General features: G+C 53.8%; 1 protein-coding gene across 2 annotated transcripts in view; it reads left to right on the top strand.

Annotated features, from left to right (window-relative positions):
• COLEC11 (collectin subfamily member 11) overlaps positions 1–18,957 on the top strand; it is a 29,536-nt gene that overhangs the window by 3,147 nt on the left and 7,432 nt on the right. The window contains exons 3-4 of one of the 2 annotated variants that reach the window (XM_029231381.1): positions 1,253–1,395; positions 7,988–8,059. In XM_029231381.1, the coding sequence (XP_029087214.1) occupies positions 1,278–1,395; positions 7,988–8,059 (190 nt within the window). In that variant the 5' untranslated portion in view covers positions 1,253–1,277. The remainder of the gene's footprint in view (positions 1–1,252; positions 1,396–7,987; positions 8,060–18,957) is intronic. The other variant, XM_029231382.1, reaches the window with a different exon arrangement.

The raw sequence follows: 18,957 nt of genomic DNA, 5'->3' as shown, positions 1-18,957 counted from the left end.
CCTGCCTTGTCCCTACAGGATCAGATCTGTGACCACACGTGGGGAGCCGGGGCTTCACTGCAGGACGGCACGGATGACTGTCACCTCTGTCCCCTTCGTGGAAGATCTGGCTAACGCACAGGCTCTTCACGGGGGGCACAGAACGCTGTCACTCAGCAGCTCTGCTTCCAGCCCTTCATTTGTCTGGAAGCCAGGGCCGGCTGTGGGACTCCTTCCCAGGGTGTGGTGGCCAGGATGTCAAAAGCTGCTGTCCAGTGGGGCCGGCCTGGTGCTGAGCTGCGTGCACCGCTGCCTGTTCTTCCTCAGGGTGACCCCAGGATGCTTGCCTCGCTGTAAGGTGAGGGAACAAGCTGACAGGAGATGCAGTCTAGCCAGGGCGCTGGTCCGGGTGCAGCCGGATGCACAGCTGTCTCCCAGCACTGTGGCATCCAGACACCAAGGTCCCGGGGGGCAGACCTCAAAGTCTGCGTGCTTCCTCACTGGCCCATGGCGGGGGGACCGGCACAGGGACGGGGGGGGCAGCTGTGTCCTTCCAACCTCTGTCCCTGTCCCACACCCTTTGGTGATGGGGGCTTCCTCATCAACGTGAGGACATAGTAAGCTACAGGATGAATCCTGGAGCACGATGTTGAGTCAAGTAGGTAAGACGACACACAGCGTGACCCAGTATCTCATAAAACTCAGAACCCGGCACACTAGACATGGCGTTGTCTAAGAATGCATCCACTGCCGTGCACTGAGGCTGTTTTGGAAACAGCAGGAGAAGGTGGGCTCGCAGGTGAGAGCGGCTCCTCCGAGGGGAGCCCGGGGGCGGGATGGGCACCAGGGACTCGGGTCAGGGGCCCGGACGTGTGAAGCGGATGCTCACCAATGTTTGTTTTATGGCTGAGCGTCCGAGTTTTCACGTAACGGTAAACACGCCTCTGTGTGTATCAGGTATCAGTTATAAGGAATCAGAAGAAGAATCTGGAGTAACGCATCCGGAGTGGTGACTGTTGTCACTGCTGGGCGAAGGGGATGTCTCGGTGGAGGTTTCAGTCGGCACCCGAGTGAGAGAGACAGAGTGACACAGAGGGAGACAGAGCGACAGGGAGAGAAAGAGGCACCAAAGCACTGACAGCCGCTCCAGGGCAGCTGCCACCACGGCCCCCGAGCGGGGCGAGTGTGGTGGCCGGCGCGCCTGCACACTGTCACTTGCTGTCCCGGTTCCCGGAATTCCCAGTCACTGTTTACTGCTTCTCCCTCCCTTCAGGAGTCAACGTGCTGCGAGGCTCACCATGAAGCGGGCTCTGGCTCTGATTGGCCTGGCCTTCCTGTCGGTGCTCCGGGCTGGGGGCGCTCAGCAGACGGTGGACGACACCTGCTCCGTGCAGATTCTCGTCCCCGGCCTCAAAGGTAACTTCCGCCGGGCCTCCCGGAGGTCAGGGCCTCCCGGGCAGCGGCCGGAGTGCAGGCGGGAGCTGCGTGCGAACGGCGGATGCAGAGCTCATCCCGCGTCCCCGGGCCGGCTCGGGGCCCGGCCGTGGGAAAATCTGCCCCGTCGATGGCCCTGGTCCCCCCTTCTGTAAAGTCCAGGGTCAGACTGTACGTGGCGTCCACACTGTCTTCGGGCGAGGGATCCTGTAATTCTGAAACCAGACGTTCGTGTGCAGCTCCATCCTCTCTGCAGGGACCCTGTAAGGCGTCCGAGGTGTGTTCCAGGCACTGCACACGTCACCTGCAGTGCCTCTCAGGGTGAGATGCTCTCATTGTGCAGATGAGGCCGGTCCAGGCTCAGGGAAACTTAGCAATTTGTCTAAGTGGGTTGCGTAGCTCTGAAGCCTGGGCTCCTGTTATGGTTCCTGAGAGCTCTTTATTCCTTCTTCGAAAAATCAAGAAAACTTCTCCTGCGCTTTGTCTGTAATTCACCTCCAGGGGGAGCTGCCTCTGCAAACCAGGGATGGGTGGGCACCAGCACAGGGGGAGGACCTTCACTCAAAAAGTCACCGGGTTCTACCACGCACAGGCAGGAGATCCCAAACCTTGTGGCTCCCAAGCAGGACCAGCTCCGTAATTCGAGGGGCCCAATGCAGATGAAAATGTGGGATCTGTTGTTCAAAAGTTAGAAAGAATTTCAAGACGAGGACAGGGCACCTCCACCACATGGGGCGAGCTTGCCCCTTGGGCCTTGTGCTCCTAGGAGCAGCGGGCAGGGGCCCGCATCCCCAGATTCCACTCTGCCCCTCCTGCCCCTCTAGGGCTGTGTGTGCTCTTAGTAATGAAGTTACATGGCCGTTTGTTTTCTGCTCTAAAATTGCTCGGGGCCTCTGAAGCACACAGCTCCTGACTCGAGCGAATCTCCGATAACCTGGGAAACATACACCGGGAGGAGGCCCTAAAGAATGGTTTAAGCGTATATTTATTGTTATAGAAAGAGTCAGTCATTTTTATTTATTTATTTATTATTATCGTTACTTTTTTGGCTGCACCGCAGCTTGTGGGATCTTAGTTCCCTGACCAGGGATTGAACCCGGGCCCCCTGCATTGGGAGTGTGGAGTCTTAACCACTGGACTGCCAGGGAAGTCCCAGAGTCAGTGACTTTAAACAGTCTCTTCCTAACCCCATTAAAAATATACAAATACACAGAAATAGGAAAAAATCTAGACGGAGATATACTGGCATGCTAGCAGCAGTGCTTCTCTCTGAGCACGGAGTTGTGGGTGTCTGGGAAAGCTCGGTCCAGATATTCTACTGTTTAGCCACATTCGCAATTTAAATATAAAACCGGGACACTATCAATATTCAGATGTCTCTGGGTTTCCAAGCACATCTTGAGGGTACTCTGAGACAGATGCTTTTTGACATCTGCGTCGGTGACCATTTCTGCTGCATCCATGTTAAGGGCGTTCCAACCCGCGTGCTCGGCGGGTCCCCTGCAGTGCTTCCTTCTCCGAGGGTGGCCCGCTCCAGGGACACCTCACCTCCTCTAAGCAATGATTTCTCACCACCTAACACCATGCTGTGGTCAGTGATGAGCCACTGTATTGCCAGGTGGAGGCATGGTCCACAGAGAGCCGACTTGCTGTCACTCTCCTGCTCCTACCCCGTTCGCAGACTGAGTGTCTGCAGTGAGCAGACACGGTGTGGGCCCTCCAGCGGAGGGGTCTGCCAGGGAATCTGTGGGGCCCCTGCTCTCCAAGGCTCATCTTCTGGCAGGTGGTCAGACAGGCTCCCGAGTGGTGCTGAAGCTGTGTGGGATGTTTGGGGCCATGGGCAACACACAGACCACGTGCTACCCACAGTGTGTGTTCCGGATCCAGCGTTTCAGTGGCAGCATCGTTTCACACGTCCGGTTTCACGCTAGTCTGTCCGCACCAAAGCAGCGATTTTAGTGGAGAAACTTAGTATATTTATGAAAGCCTCTAGAAACTGGATATCTTGTTCTTTTTTAAATTTCCAGCTTTGCTGGGGGTGGAACTGACAGATAGAAGCTCTATCTATTCAAGGTGTGCATCGTGATGCTCGAATAGGCAGGTACCTTGTGAACGGATCGCGGTCACGCTGATGACCACACCCACCTCACCTCGTTACCCTCTGTGCCTGTCTTGTGACGCAGAAGCGTGGGTCAGCTAGAGTTCCTTCTTTGTGATGCGAGGGTGCTGAGCCGAAACAGAGGAGGGGATTCATGCTCTGATTTTCACGTTGGGCAGCAGGGGTGAGAGTGGAGGAGAGAAATCTACGGCAGCAAAGCAAGTCTGGGGCTTCTAAGCAGCGAGCATTCAGGCCCATGTAGATGTGCGTCCCCTGCAAAGTGAAGATTGGCATCACGGCAGAGCTCCTTCCCTGGATCCGCGTCTTGTGCAGCGTGGGGCAGCGGCAGGCCGGCCGCCTTCTGCCCGGCGCCTGGTCCCGCCCAGCTCCTCCTCAGACCAAGCTCCGACCTCGAGGACATTCTATGCTGCTCTCAGGGCACAGAGAGCGGGATGCGTCCGAGAGCCAGGGCAGTCTGTGAAAGGTCTGATTACAGCACACGTGCCAGGGCCTGCCTTGGTCAGTGGAGATAAACACAATACAGGCCCCGCCCTTAAGATGAAAGAGGCAGGTGAGGGGTCTCCATTCGTTCATCAGACGTGTCTGTGTTACAGGCCCCACCAGGCCAGGCTTAGCCTGCGAGGGTGGAGCCAGTGCCCGTTTCCTTGGAGACAGAGCCTGGAGGTGGCAGGAGGTCTCTGGAGACATGGCGACCGGCTGCTTCCGGCCCGTCCTGATGCTTCCTCCTGCGAATCCACACTAGCTTCAGAATCCTTCTCAAGGACTCCAGGCGGCCTTCTCCTTGAGAAGAAAGTCATGTGCTATTACAGACCTAAACGTAGCACATTATCTTTGTATCTGGAGAGAGTAACAACTCATTCTGATGGAAGAGCAGTCTTTCCTTGATGGCTGGAAAAATGGGTTGTAGGTAGGAAAACACTGGTGTGTATTAGCAAGCCTGCTGCTCAGAGATTTTAAAAGGGCATCATTATTCTTACAGGTTTTATCAAATTAATTGAAAGAAGGTTGATAAAGCCAATAATGTGACTAACACATGCACGTGGGGATTTCACGCTTCTGAAATGCTGCTCTGGGCCAGTTCCCTCCTCAGCGCTGGTCTCCCTGCCTCTTTCCTGTCCTGACTGCTTTCTCCCAGAGGAGGGTCCAGTCGGGGACGTGGCCTGCTTGTTCTCTGATTAGGGTTTTGCTGCCCGGAGCTGGAGAGCTGGCTTGTCGCCTGTCTCTGGCCTGGCTCTTCATCGTAAAGTGGACGTGATCCCTGCCTCATGGGGCAGGGCGGGGGCAGGTTAAATTAATGGAACTAAGCGAATGGCTGTGTGTGAACCCTAGGAGTTCATCTTAATCTATAGAAGAAGCTGGTGGGTTTGCTTGGTGTTAATTTTCCACGATTATCCACAGAGCTGCTGTGCGGCCCAGGGCTCTCCCGGCTGCTCCAGGAGACGCAGGCGGGCACGACGTGGACCCTCCGTCCACGGGGGGCAGTGGGACGTGGGCACTGACAATGCTCGCGTCTGGCCTGGACCCTGGAAACATTAATCTCACTGTCCTCCCCTGACACAGGCATGGGACCACGGTATTTTCCTCCTTAAAGCCTGGCGGGGGCGTCCGGTGGGCCGTACGTGTGAGGTCTGAGCGCTGTCTGTGCCCGGCCCTCCCGGCTCGTCCCACCTCACCTGTGCAGGTGTCCCCTTGTCTCCTCAATCTCTGCCTGGCTGCATCTTCCTGGTTCAGCAGGTCTCCATTAAAAGCCACTTCATCAGAGAGGCCTCTTCTGATCTCAGCCTAAATTACAGCCCTTCTGTTCAAGTTACTGCTTCATTTTATTCTCGTACCCTGTGTTGCTAATGACAATTCTGTGTCAATCTAATTCTCATCCACGTGCGTGCCGTCTTTAAACATTCCTTCTCCTTGTGGCGCTCATAGAATTTTCTCTTGATTCTTGATGTTCTGCGTGTCACTCTGACACATCTGAGTTATTTTCCCCTCATTTCTTTCCTGCTGGCACTCTGGGCACGTGCGTTGTGCTCTTTGGTGATTTTCCTTAGTGCCGGGAAGTCATAGCTATTAAATCTTCACAGCTATTAAGGCTTCAAATGTCTATTCTCCTTTTCTGGAATTCCTGTATGATGCATATTGGGATCTGTGGGGTTTTTCCTTCAACGCTCGACTTGATAACTTCAAAACCGAAACAGAACTTTCCATCTCCTTCTCTCTCAGTGTTGCCTTGTAGACAAATTCTTCATCCTAATTATTTGTCTCATGAATTAGCTGTTTTCATTGGCCATTCTGTTACTCAGCCTGCCTGTAGAGTAACTTGTTTCAAAAATGTGTTTCATGCACGAGATTCCCTAGTTGGTCCCCTTTCATTGCCGCTTGTTCTAGTTCGTAGGTGCCTCTTCTCTCTCGTCTTTATGAGGATATTCAGTGTCTTTCACAGTCAGATTCTGGCTGCCCCGTTGAGTCCTGTTTCCTGGGTTGTTATTTCTTTTTTCAGGATGTTGGTGCCCCTCCAATGTCTGCGGATTCTTGATGGTGAGATCAGTCTGTTAGTCGGTATTTCTTGGTAGACTATCAAATATTAGTAGACTTGGTAGACTTCTCCAAATGTTACTACTGTAATGATTTCCTTTCTTTTTAAAAGATAAGAAAAAACCCGAGAACTACCCAGAGATTCAGGGGCCCGTGTGTACCAAGTGTGTCAACCGCCCTTCAGCAGCGGTTCATGGAGCTGTCACAGCTGTGACGGGGTGGCAGTAACATGCCAGCCCTGCATTCCACGTTGTAATGGCACTTGCTTTGCTTGTCTCTTTGTCTCCTTACGTTTAAATGGAATGCCCCCTCCCCTTAAGGCCAGATTATCAGTTTGGGGGATTTCACTGTGGAATCTGTAATCTCAGGGGAGCCTCTTACCAAATGAAGGCACGTGTAGAGAATTTACGGAGAATGAAAGTTCACTTGAATGTTGGCCTGCTGTTTGCACAGCTAGGCGGGTGCACGTCAGCACCCACACCCACCCGTGGGAGGCAGATACATCAGGGAAGTAGATGAGGCCACGAGACAGTGACTGTGGTACAGAGCAGGGTCCTCATCACGGGAGAACAGAGGTCCAGTGAGGGGCTGAGGAACAGCTTCCTGGACAGTCAGGTGAGCAGGTGAAACCCGCACAGGTGGGTTGATGGTCACGGCCGACTAGGCAGAGGCAGCAGTGTAACCGGACCCCTGGGCTCCAGGTGCAGGCCTGTGGGGAGGAGCTTAAAAATGGGACATTATTTATAACTACACTTGGCTGTTGGTGGTTTTGAATCTCCTTTGAGAAGGGAAGTATCATAATGGACTCTGTGTTTTAGGAAGGTGGTCTGGGGTGGATTGGAGTGGGGGGCGGCGGGGGGGCACCGGGAGGGGCCTGGATGTCCCGTCCGCACTCCGTCCTCTGCTCCCCCCGTGCACTGTGCTGCTCAGACAGGGTGTCTCCACGGATTTTGCGACCTGTCTCCTGCCCCGAGCTGCATGAGGGTGGGCTGGTGGTCCCGTCACCTCCAGAACTGTAGGGACGTGGCTGAGCGTGGAGCCCCCATGGGCATCGGGAGGGAGCGGCCGGTTGGGCTTCGCAGAGCTGGGCGATGCTTGCACTTATCCGATGAGGGAGACGGAAAAGCAGAGATGACTGTGGGGCTTGGAGCTTGGAGTCTGGGAGACTCGGTGTCTCAACAGCAGGAGCAGGAAAGTCCACAGAAGAGACTCACTTCTGGGGAAAACCATCAGGTCGACTTGGGACGTGCTAAGTGCGGGGTACCAGGGAGGCTCCACAAACAGCCCGTTTCCCTGTTTCGGTTCTGAACAAAACAGGAAGTAAAGGAAAATGTGCCAAAACATGGTCAGGATCTGTGAGGAAGGCTGGGGGCGTGTGTAACTTAGGCTGAGGGCGGGACGCACCTGGCCAGCGAGCCTGAACCGGGTGATGTGCTCACCTGGTCACAGGTGTCCCCGTGTGGGAGGACCCTGCCCCTGAGCAGTAGTGTACCCTCTGGGGGGTGCTCACACTGAAGGGACAAGGGGACGCCGACTCGTGTGCCCAAGTTTATTCTTGCCGAGAGTACCGGCCAGACAAGGGAAGAGAGAGGCCAGCACGGGTGGTAAGGGGCAGCAGAGCAGCCATGGTGGGTCCTGGGGAAGCCCTGTGCACCAGAGGGCAGACTGGGGCCAGCCCAGAGGGATGGATGGAGAGCGGGACAGATGCATTCCCAGAGGGAGTGGGGAGGCAAGGCAGCAGAATCCTGAGAAGAGACTTGGGGAGGGAGACCTAGAGCCAAGGCTGGGAGCAGGTTGGGAGGAAGGGGTGAAACCCCCCGGGGGTGGGATGGGAAGAGGGAGGCCAAGGGGCCTGGCTGGCGGCACACAGACACTGGAGCCCGGTGCTCAGAGCAAGGTCCTAAAGGCATGTGACTTCTTCCACAGGGGATGCTGGAGAGAAGGGGGACAAAGGCGCACCAGGACGGCCTGGAAGAGTTGGCCCCACGGGAGAGAAAGGTACCTGCTGCCCCTGGGCCCCAAGGGCACAGCTGGGGCACCGGCTCCTGGAGAGCTGTTGGTGGGGAGAAGGGGGGTGCGTTCAAGAGGAACCCGACACCTGTGTAGGTCTCGGGACTGAAGCAGGGCACAGAGAGGGCTCTTTAAACAGTGCTCCCTGGCTCTGGCCTGCCCGGCACCGAGAAACAAAGTGCCTTCTGGGAGGTGTGCCTCATCGGGTGGTTACGTGTATGGAAACTCAGCGCTCGCTTGGCCTCACGTGCAAAATGGGGATCATTTGTGATCGTTACACGTATAAGTGCAATTATGAGGGTGTGCAAACAGTGATGGAGGCGTGTGAACAGTGATGGAAACAGTCATGTAGGTGTGCAAAGGAGAGAGACCACAGATTTGGGTGGGGCATGGGGGGTTACACCGTGGCCTCCCAGTTTTGGCTAACGGACCCTAGTCACCTTGAATCTGTTTCCTCATTAGGAAAAACAATAGTGTCGTTCAGCCTGCCTCCTGGGGTTGTGCTGAGGCTTACAGAAAATAGATCCTACCTAAAAAAGTAGCTACATGGTACACGGTGATGTCAATAAATGTCATCATTAGGATATACGTACTTTTGCTGCTTTAAAGTTTGTGAAATCCTTAAAAGCTGTGTTTGGAAGTGCTTTGTCAACGCCTGCACAGTATTCTATGAGAACACGTGCTGGGATTATCCAGCCGGTCCCCACCCAGCCTCATAGCATTGGAGTTAGGTGGTTCTTGTAACAACACAGATAAAGGTTGTTATCTTTTTAAGTCCATGCACTGTTTTTTCATTTTTAAATTTTTAAATTTTTTTTTAATGTTGGTTTTTTCTTTTTTTTTAATTAATTAATTTATTTATTTTGGCCCCGCTGTGTGGCATATGGGATCTTAGTTCCCAGACCAGGGATCGAACCCGCGCCCCCTGCATTGGGAGCACTGAGTCTTAACCCCTGGACCACCAGGGAAGTCCCAGTTTTTTCGTTTCTTGAGATGTGATTTACGTAGCATCAGTGAGTTTGGCAGCTGCAAATGCCTGTGAAACCCTGGTCACAGTCAAGATCCCGAGCACTTGTGTCACCACCATCCCTCCATCAAGCCCAGGCGCTGATTTTTATTTCTTACTTTCCCTTTACTCATAACAAATTAATTAAAAAATAAAAGAACTGTGCTCCTGGTTCAAAGTTCGAAACATACAGAAATTATTCACAGCCACTAGTCTCCTTCCCATCCCCACCAGCAGCCCTCCCCACTGACAACCACTGTTAGGTTTCTTTATCTTCACAGAGATATTTTGTAATGGCCGAGTGAACTCTATTCTTTCCTGCTTCTGTACAAACAATTGCAAACTGTATGTAATGTTCTGCATTTTCACATAACCGTGTTCTTGGAGATCGTTCATTCTGCAGGAGGACATGCAGGTTATGCTTGCTCCCGCCTGGAGACATTGTGTCCGTTCTTTATCTAACTGGTCTCCTATTACTGCAGATTTACAGCTCCCTAGGGCCTTGCCACATGAGTGAGTAACCTTGTAAATGTCATTTTTAATGTGGACGAGTACAGCCTGAAGATAAATTCTGGACAGAGTAATTGTTGATCAAAATGCACGTGCATTTGAAATGTTGGTGGATGTGGCCTTCCAAAAGGATCGAATCCATTTACCCTCTGTTTATTGAAGCACAAGACGGCCGACCCCTTCACCCTCCCTGCCTCAGAAAGCTGCCGGTCTGGTAGCCGTGGAAGGCCACATCAGTGGGGCTTTAACTTAGCCTCTCTTATCATAAATGAAGTCAGCTTATTTTTCAGGTGTTTAAAAGTCATTTGTATTTCTTTTCTTTTTTTCCTTTTTGAGGATTGTCTTTTCCTGTCTTTTGAAAAACCCTTCTTGGTTTCTTCTTTTTTTTTTTTTTTTTTTTTAATTTATTTTTCGGCTGCACTGGGTCTTTGTTGCGGTGTGCAGGCTTCTCATTGCAGTGGCTTCTCTTGTTACGGAGCATGGGCTCTAGGCGCGTGGGCTTCAGTAGTTGTGGCGTGTGGGCTCAGCAGTTGTGGCGCATGGGCTTAGTTGCTCCACGGCATATGGGATCTTCCCAGACCAGGGATCGAACCCGTGTCCCCTGCGTTGGCAGGTGGATTCTTAACCACTGCGCCACCAGGGAAGTCCCCCTCTGTTGTCTTGTGAGGACAATGTCACATTTCAGTTAGGAAGTGAATATGCCTCTATTCTGGATGGTCACGAATTCATTTTCATGACGCCATTTCATTGATTTTTTTTTTTTTTTTCCTTTGGCCGAGCTGTGCAGCATGTGGAATCTTAGTTCCCTGACCAGGGATTGAACCCACCCCCTGCAGTGGAAGCACGGGGTTTTTGCATCGATGTTTTTTCAAAGTAACGATGTTTGAGCTCAATGCACGTGCAGCAGGCAATGCCTAATTTCATGCCAATGTGGACCCGTGGCTGCCCTCTCGTCTCTGTCACTAGTGTCACCGACATGTAGCTCTCTCATCTCTCTGTCATCATCATTCTCTCTCATTCTCACTCTTGAAAAGGCAGGACAAGCGCGCAGAGACTATAAATGCTGTTACTATAGCATCCGAATCTATTGATGAGGACGAACGTTGCTGGGAAGGCAACAGCCTAATTCACTGCGTTTTCCTGTCATTAACCAGTAAGTTGAGTGCTGTTACGTGCTGAGATCTCGGGGAGGCCACCTGAGCCCCAGAGTCAGAGGGGGAGAACAGATATGTGGACCCTGGAGAATAAATTGAGGCAGAAAGCTGCGGGGCAGTGTGGAGGGGAATTTGGGCTGGATCGAGAATCTGTCTTGTTTCCAGTTTTTCTAACATGTGACAGTAAGGTGTGCTCATGATAGAAAATTTATATATATCTATAAAAGTGGTGAGGAAAATCAGGCATAATAAAATCATCCAGAGATAACCACTTATTTTGGTATATTTCCTTTTTCGGGGGGACTTTTCTTTCTTTGTTGTAATTATATTGTGTATATAAGTTTGAACCTATTTCTTAAATTTAATGCCAAATTTTAGTGTAAGGATTTCTCATGTATGAAATCATTTTGATGAATGTCTCCTACCCATGGGTAACTTAAAACTCCACTGGGAGCGGTATGTTCGAGAGCAGAGTCCTGTGTATGATTAGGGCAGGAGAGGGGAGCCTGGACCTGCCCTTTACAGTCCCATTGACCTGCCTGACAAGGAACCTGCCGGGCTAGGAGGCGATGGGGCAGTGATCACCGGGCTTGCCAGGGGTCTGGCTTCGCCACTGACAAAATGAGCAGGTTTGGTCTGGGGTCTTTGCTACTTTGTAAAGTACAGAGAACAAGTCAACCCAAGTGGGATGCGTTTGGATTATTGAATAGTGGGGTACTTACGTAGAAATCTAGGAAATATCCATTTTTGGATGACCTTTAAAAAGAGGACTGGCCGTGGCATGATAGAATATAAGAGAATAAAATAGGATACAAGAACAGACATGTGATCGACTAAGATATTTACAAAAAGGCGAAGAAAAAGGATGGAAAAGAAATCAATCAAAATACTAGTAGTAGACATTTCTGGGTTATAGGATTATGGATCTTTAAATTCTCTTCTTTCAATTCTTTACATTTTCTCCTGTCTCTATCTTTGGTGTTCCCAGCAATGTGCATGAACTATACTTTTGATGTTAACAGGTATTTTGAAAGGTTGCTGTGGCCGTGGCCCTGGCCTGTTGGCGATGTAGGCTCACCTGGAGGCCCAGGTGAGGGTTCGTGAGCTCTGGCGGTCTCCCACACACTGACGGCCATGCTCACGGGGTCAGCATGGCTGCACCTGGGCTCGTCGGAGCCCGGAAACTGAGAGCTGCGGCCAACCTCAGAAGCGCTAGCGCAGGTTCAGTGTGGCGAAGCTCGAGGCGGGCCGTGCTCGGAGGCTCAGGTGTGCTGGGAGGCGACCTCAGCTCCAGGACGCCCCAAGGCTCCTCACTGGAACCGCTCTCCCGCCGGGATGCGGGATTCTTCCGGCCACCTTCCCATCCTCCTGCATCCTGCTTTCGTGGAGGCGTTCCCACCAGTGCCCTGCTCTTAGTGGATTGCAGCTACTGCCCGGGGGCCCTGTCCCCTACGGAGAGCAGTGACCACTGCAGGGCGGGGCGCTGGGGAGACTTGCCTGTTTCTGCATCAGCTTGGTTTCTACGAAGAATGGCAGTGGGCTGGATCTGGGCACCTGTCCAGAGGCTTCCGAAAGGGGCTCCTAGGATGAGGGCTCTGGGGCAGGAAGGGCAGGGTGTGGGCGGGGCAGACCCGCTCAACGCCAGCCGTGCTGCTTACCAGCTGTGCTGGCTTCACACCCTCGCTTCCAACCCGTGAAGGCAAAATAATAACATAGTCGCTGTCAGTCCCTATTGTTTATTAAAGGATGAAAGCTGGGAACTCGGGAGCAGCAAGCCTGGTGCACCGTGGGCCCTCGCGCAGCTGCCTTGTTCCCACTTCCGAGCTGTTCCAGCCCCACGCCCACCGGCACCGAACCCGAGGTGGGCCTCGCTCCTCCCAGACAGCGGCCCCTTCAGAGTCAGCTGGGACCTTTCAAAAACGGTTATTTCCACTTGAGGCAGTGTTGATATTTCCCCAGGCACTACATGAAGCCAACTTAAATCCTCAGCTGTGTTTATGCAGTGCACTTACATCATTCACACTTGATTTTCATTGTTTAGAAATTATTTTCACCGGAATTACTTTGCCCCTGTGAATTTTCACGGACCCCTTGAACAGATTTTTTTTTTTTTAAGAATCAATTTTATTTATTTATTTATTTATTGGCTGCGTTGGGTCTTTGCTGCTGCACACGGACTTTTCTCTAGTTGTGACGAGCAGGGGCTACTCTTCGTTGTGGTGCACAGGCTTCTCATTGTGGTGGCTTCTCTTGTTGTGGGCTCTAGGCACGCGGGCTTCCATAGTTGCAGCACACTGGCTCAGTAGTTGTGGCTCGCGGGCTCTAGAGCGCAGGCTCAGTTGTGGTGCACGGGCTTAGTTGCTCCGCGGCACGTGGGATCTTCCCGGACCAGGGCTCGAACCTGTGTCCCTTGCATTGGCAGGCGGATTCTTAACCACTGTGCCCCCAGGGAAGTCCTCCTTGAACAGTTTTAACGTTTTATTTTTTTACCTACCTCACATCTTCCCAACTCTCACCTCTGCCATCCTGAGCTCTTCTGAGAGTGTCATTATTTGCACCTGGTTGAAAATTTCAGCTCTAAATTGTATAGACAGGACTCTCCCATCAATTTTTAGTTAATGACAATTTTCCTCTGTGTAGTTTTAGCCAGCGTCAGTTTTATTTGGTGATGGTTATTTCTACCAGTAACATTCTCTATGAAATTGTCAGAAGACTAAACACTCTTATTTACTTTCTTGCTAGTTTATGAAAAAGTGTGAGTAATTCCCTGTGGGTAGTCCAGAATTCCTCAGTGGTGTCCCATCTCCCTGGGTTTTTGCACATTTCCATTTCCCCCGCGGGACCCTTTCCTTCACTTACCACCTCGTTCCTGACTGGACTGTTCACGCCCCATCAAGGACCTGGCCCTTGGAAGGCTCTCAATCAATTGTTTGTAAAATATCTTGACATTCAATGTCTTGAAATATCTTTGAAATCTGCAGGTGACCTGTCTGTGGCTGAGGGCCTCAGGTGTGCGTGCACCTGCTCGTCCCCAGGTTCTAGAGAAGTCTGCGGGCCGAGGCTTCAGAACACGCTGAGCTGGGTTCATTCCCTGCTGCCTGCTGAGCAGACAGCTCTGCTCTGAGGATACTTCCCAAACCATGGGGACCAGCTGGGCCTGGAGTTAAAATGCAGCTTCAGCTTTGGTTTGGGGGGCGGCCTGAGATGGGGCGAGTCCGTTGGCCCGCGCTGGGGCTGCCGATCGCCCGGGGCTGTGTGGGATGGGATTGCAGGTTGATCACGAGGATCTGGACGCCCTCCACCTGGCGCCCTTCTCACGTCAACTTCCGCGAAATGCAAGCTGCGTGGACATGGGGCTGCTGCAGGGAGGCTTCCTCTTCCGCTGATTTGCCTTGTGTTAGGGGGTGGCCTCTGGTCACAGACTGAGCAGCCCCCCTGTTGAGAACTCAAAACAGCTGTAGGAGAAAGCGCCAGAAAGCCAATGGCTGCCTTTTCTGGAATAACAAAGACAAGCCCAAGGACCGGCAGAGCCCCCGCTGTCGCTGTCCATTGTCCTTTATTGAAATGAGAGCTGTCCCCACACTGTCAGAGTGCACGCTGTGTGCACACAGCACAGAGCTGGCTTTGCCACACGACCTACTAAAAGCGTGTCGTCCCAGCTGTCAAAGCTCCTAGCCCCCAGACACGCAGCTAAGAGGCTGCCGGGCCCCTGGGCGCAGAAGCTGGGGACCCACCTGGCCTGCAATGGGGGAGGGCGACCCTACGTCAGCGACGGGCTTTCTGGGCGCTGTAATGTGCACATTATCTCCGTTGAAAATCTCAGAGGCAGCTGGATGCCAAGTGCTCTTTCTGCCCTGTCTCCTTTTCAAAGGACGGTGTGAGATCTTCATTAAAATTAATAAGAATTAGTAGCCCGCTGTGAGCTGCCCCCGTTCCTCGTGCATGTCCAGAGGACAAACGTGCGCTAGCACGCTTCTCATAAGCAGGATGGGATGGGAAGGGCTGGCACCGCAGTCACAGCTGCCTGGGGAGCCACCACCGCCAGCTCTGGAGACTTAAAGGGACCGGATCTGAGTGTGTCTGGTGCGTTTCCAGTCATCCCACACCACCAGGGTGGGGGGATTTGTTTGGTTTTTGCAAAAAGCTCCTTGTCATTTGGAGAGGCAAGCGGAGGCGGGATGAAGCCAGCAGGGCTCTTGGTCAGATCCAGTCTCCTCTAGGCTGGCAACCACACTGCTTTTCTGCTACTTTCCAAGGAGTGTCTGCGAGTTAAGGCAAGTCAGCATTGCAGACGACCTTGGGTTGCCCTCAAGTGGAGAGTGTGTGGACATCTCGGGGAACTCAATGGTTCTTGCTTTTTCTTCTTCTCCAACAAACCCCAAAGCGAGAATATTCCTATGAGGAACGGCAGCCCACGCCCTTGACCTTGTGTGCAGGGTCACGGTGCAGGGGCCTGCTGTAGGCTACTGCTTCCAGCTTTCAGCCCGAGTGCTGTGAGGATGAAAGGTTTGCTTGGTGTGTGTTTGTATGTTTGAACATGCTGTTTGTGTATGTGTGCATGTATTGTGAATGTAGATATGTGTGCATGTATGTATACGCACATGCACGTGCATGTTTGGAATGCATGTGCGCACATGTATGGGCGCACACATGTATCTGTGCATATGTGTATGTATGTGTGTATGTATGTGAATGTGTATATGTATGTGAATGCATGTGCGCATGCATGTATATGTATACATGTATATATGTATGTGAAGGCGCGTGTGTATGTGCGCGTATGCACGCGAAAGTGCGCACACGCACACGTGTATGTGTATGCGCATATACGTGCATGCATGTATGTGCATGCATGTGTGTGTGTACACGTGTGTGTGTGCATGCGTTGCCCAGCAGGCACCCACAGGTGGTGGCTGTTGTTACTCTGACACCCCTCTTGGGGCGGGACTGATGGCTGGGAGCTGTGCACGGCAGGGCGCTGGTCCTGCTGGCTGGGGTGACTGTCCGCATCAGGCCCAGCTGCCCCCAGCGCCTAGCCTTCTGCACAGAGGCCCTCTTGTGAGGTCATCAGGGGGCGTCGCGAACCAGGTCTCTGGTCCGAGGGCCTGGGCCGTGGGCCCCGAGGATGCAGGGCTGAGCAGGGTCAGGTGAGGCCTGGCCCCTGAGCAGCTCCTCACAGGTGAGCCGGCACCACGGGAGGCTGGGTGTCGGCTCTGCTCTCTCTGGTTTCCTGTTTCCCACCTTCTGGGCCCCCAGGGAGGGTTGTTTGTCTCCCACGAGCCTGCAGCATGCCCTCAGGCCCAGTCCCTGGAAGTGCAGCCTTGGCTTGTGGCTGGGTCTGTGAGGACCAGGCCGCTGCCCCACAGCCGAGGTGAGGGCTCGGGGCCCTGGATGTGGCCAGGAGACCTGGGCCGATGTCCTATGCTCAGTGGCCTGAAGGGTAATGCCACCTTGCAGGTGAGGAAGCCGAGGCTCTGAGGGCTGTGACCCACCCCAGGCTGTGCGGGTTGGGGGCCGGGACCTGGGCCTGGTCTGTCCGATTGCAGGCTGCGCCCTGGATCACTAGTGGCATGACTGGTGGTGGGTGGCGCCACCCGTCTGATTCCACTTTCTCTTCTGGGGCAGAGGGAAAGTGTACCAGTCAGCTGGGGCTGCTGTAACAAACACGGCAGATTTTTATTCTCTCAGCCCTGGAGGCTGGAAGTCAGAGACCGTGGTGTCTGCGGGGCTGGTTTCCCTGAGGCCTCTCTCCATGGGGCGCAGATGGCCGCCTTCTCCCTGTGTCCTCACAAGGCCTTTCCTCTGTGTGTGGCTTGCTGGGTGTGTCTTCCTCTTCTTACAGGGACACCAGTCCTATCGGATTAGGCCCTCACCTTTCTGACCCCATTTAACCTTAATCACCTCTTGAAAGGCCATCTCCAAATATGGTCACATTGGGGGTTAGGGCTTCAACATATGAATTTTGGAGGACACACAATTCAGCCCATGCCAGGTGGTAATGGCAATAACACTGTGAGGTTGAAATCCATCAGTACATGTGGACAGGCTTTCCTGGCACACAGTGTACCTGGAAGTATTCTAATTTATCTCTGAAAGTTGGAGAAACGAGCAGAACTGCCCCAGATTGCAAGCACCTCTATTGCTAGCTCCAGTTTGCTCCTGGCCGCAGCAAGCAGTGGGTTACCATGGAATCTCAACCAACCTCCAAAGAGGGCTGCCCGCGGGGTCTGGTCCAGCCCTGCTCCAGCTTTGGGGCCCCTGGAATCACCCAGGGATGTGTTAAAATGCAGATTTTGGTGCTTGAGCTGGTGGGGCCTGAGGATCTGCATGCTTGTGCAGACCCAGGGGGGTCATGGGGGACATGGATCGCTCCTGAGGAAGCAGCGTCCCAGCTCGGAGCTTCTGCCTCCAAATGACAGCTATAGTGGCCAACACTTAGGTCCACCTGCCGCGTGCCAGATGCCGTTCCCGACGGTGCTCGCGTTTCCCTCAGACCCAGTGAGGTGGCTCTAGTAGGGCTATTATTAGCCCCATTATGTAGGTCAGAAACGCACAGAGATGGTACAGCCGAGTGACAGGGGGAGAATCAGCTGGGCGCAGGGCCCGAGCTCCAAGCCTTGTGCACATGGCGCTGCGGGCCTGGAGTCTCACACACAAGAGGAGCTGTTACTACAGGACACCACTCTGCAGAGAGAAAACTGAGGCGCAGGGAGACTCAGCCTCGAAGGTAGAGCTGGGTCACAGACCTGGGGCTGCCTGACCCCCAGCCTTGGCCTGCACGGGCGACCTCCTGCAGCTCCAGCCTTCTCACGTCACCGCAAACCGCAGGGGTCTCCAAGCCCGGTTCAGGAAGCAGCGGCATCCGCAACACTTGGGAGCTCGACGACGGGGATGCCCCACCCGGACCTGTGGAATCCCCCCGGGGCGGGCCCAGCCGTCAGTGGTGACGAGCCCCCGGGGGACTCCCACCCTGAGGTTTGCAGACCTGCAGCGCCTTCATTCCCCGCCTTGGGCTTGGGCTCGCCGCCTGCCCCCATCCCCCTGCCCCGTGAGCTGCTGGCATCCGATTGATTTTCTATACACGTGCCTGGTTTCTCAGAGCCCCCTATGGCAGGGGCCGGGTCCCACACCCCTCCCAGGGCAGGAGCTGGGCTCAGTACCTGCTGGGGGCAGGCGCCACGTGTCAGCAGCAACCTTGAATTAGTGGTAAAGTTCGGCTGTGCAGTTGATAGGTGGGCTGAAAGCCGAAGGCTCTCCAGTCATCCTCAGGTTGACTTGTTTACCACAGCAGGATGTGTGCTAGACCCTGACTGCGTCCTTCAGCAGAGGCAGTGAATCATGAGTTAATGGTCTGCTTAGCCGAGAGGTTTTGTGCGGGGCCGGGGGGTGAGGGGGCAGCGCTTTCGCCATTGTTTTTGATCGCAGGTGTTTCCCCCTCCAGTGTGCTCGTCCAAGCCTCCTTACCCTCTCTCTGTCTGCTTGGGGCAGCAGGAGCCGTCTGGGTGGGAGCAGAGGGGTGGGCAGGTGTTGTTTTGAGTTCTCCTCTGCAGGGAGGGGTCTCGGGGAGAAGTGAGCCCAAGGTTGGCAGGAGGCCCACACTCTGTTCTCACCTTTTCTAGGTGGAATCTTAGCAAACAGCAGACTCTTCAGGTGATGGGTTTGCACTCACACCCAGTCTGCCCCAATCTGCCCATTAAAATGTGGACCAGACTCCTCTGCGGTGTCGGGCCTTCTGAACGAGGAGGCGTGTTCCCCAGGCAGGAAGCCACTCTCCAGACTCTGGCGACCCTGCCCCTCTCCAGTGGGAGTTCAGTGGGATCCACATGCTGGGGACCATCCACCCGACTCATTACTGTAGGTGCAAATCCCTCAGACTCTGTGTCTGTCTCTGCCTTCCTGCCTGAAGATATGGTTGGGTTGGGGGTCTCCGAGACCTCCTCCTGCCCTGGGCACTCTCTTCGTGGGGCTCCGATGGAGCCCGAGCTTAATCCAGTTTATCAGGTCTGCGCGTCCCCGTAAGGACGCCGCGGCAAGTGTCCCAGCAGACCCTGCTGAGACAGCGTGAAACCAAGCCAAACCACCCCGTGGTTTGGCGTGATGTGAAAGTAAAAAGCAAGAGCACGGAGGTCATCTCGACACTTATCCTGCTCAGCCCAGCTTCCCCAGGGCTCACGTTGACCCCAGGACCTCAGGAGGGGCACAACTGAGAGTTATGG

Source organism: Monodon monoceros, unplaced genomic scaffold, assembly GCF_005190385.1.
Source record: "Monodon monoceros isolate NGI ecotype Baffin Bay Population unplaced genomic scaffold, NGI_Narwhal_1 Super_Scaffold_19, whole genome shotgun sequence".
NCBI classification, from domain to species: domain Eukaryota; kingdom Metazoa; phylum Chordata; class Mammalia; order Artiodactyla; family Monodontidae; genus Monodon; species Monodon monoceros.
This window is presented reverse-complemented; position numbering and strand designations above follow the sequence as displayed.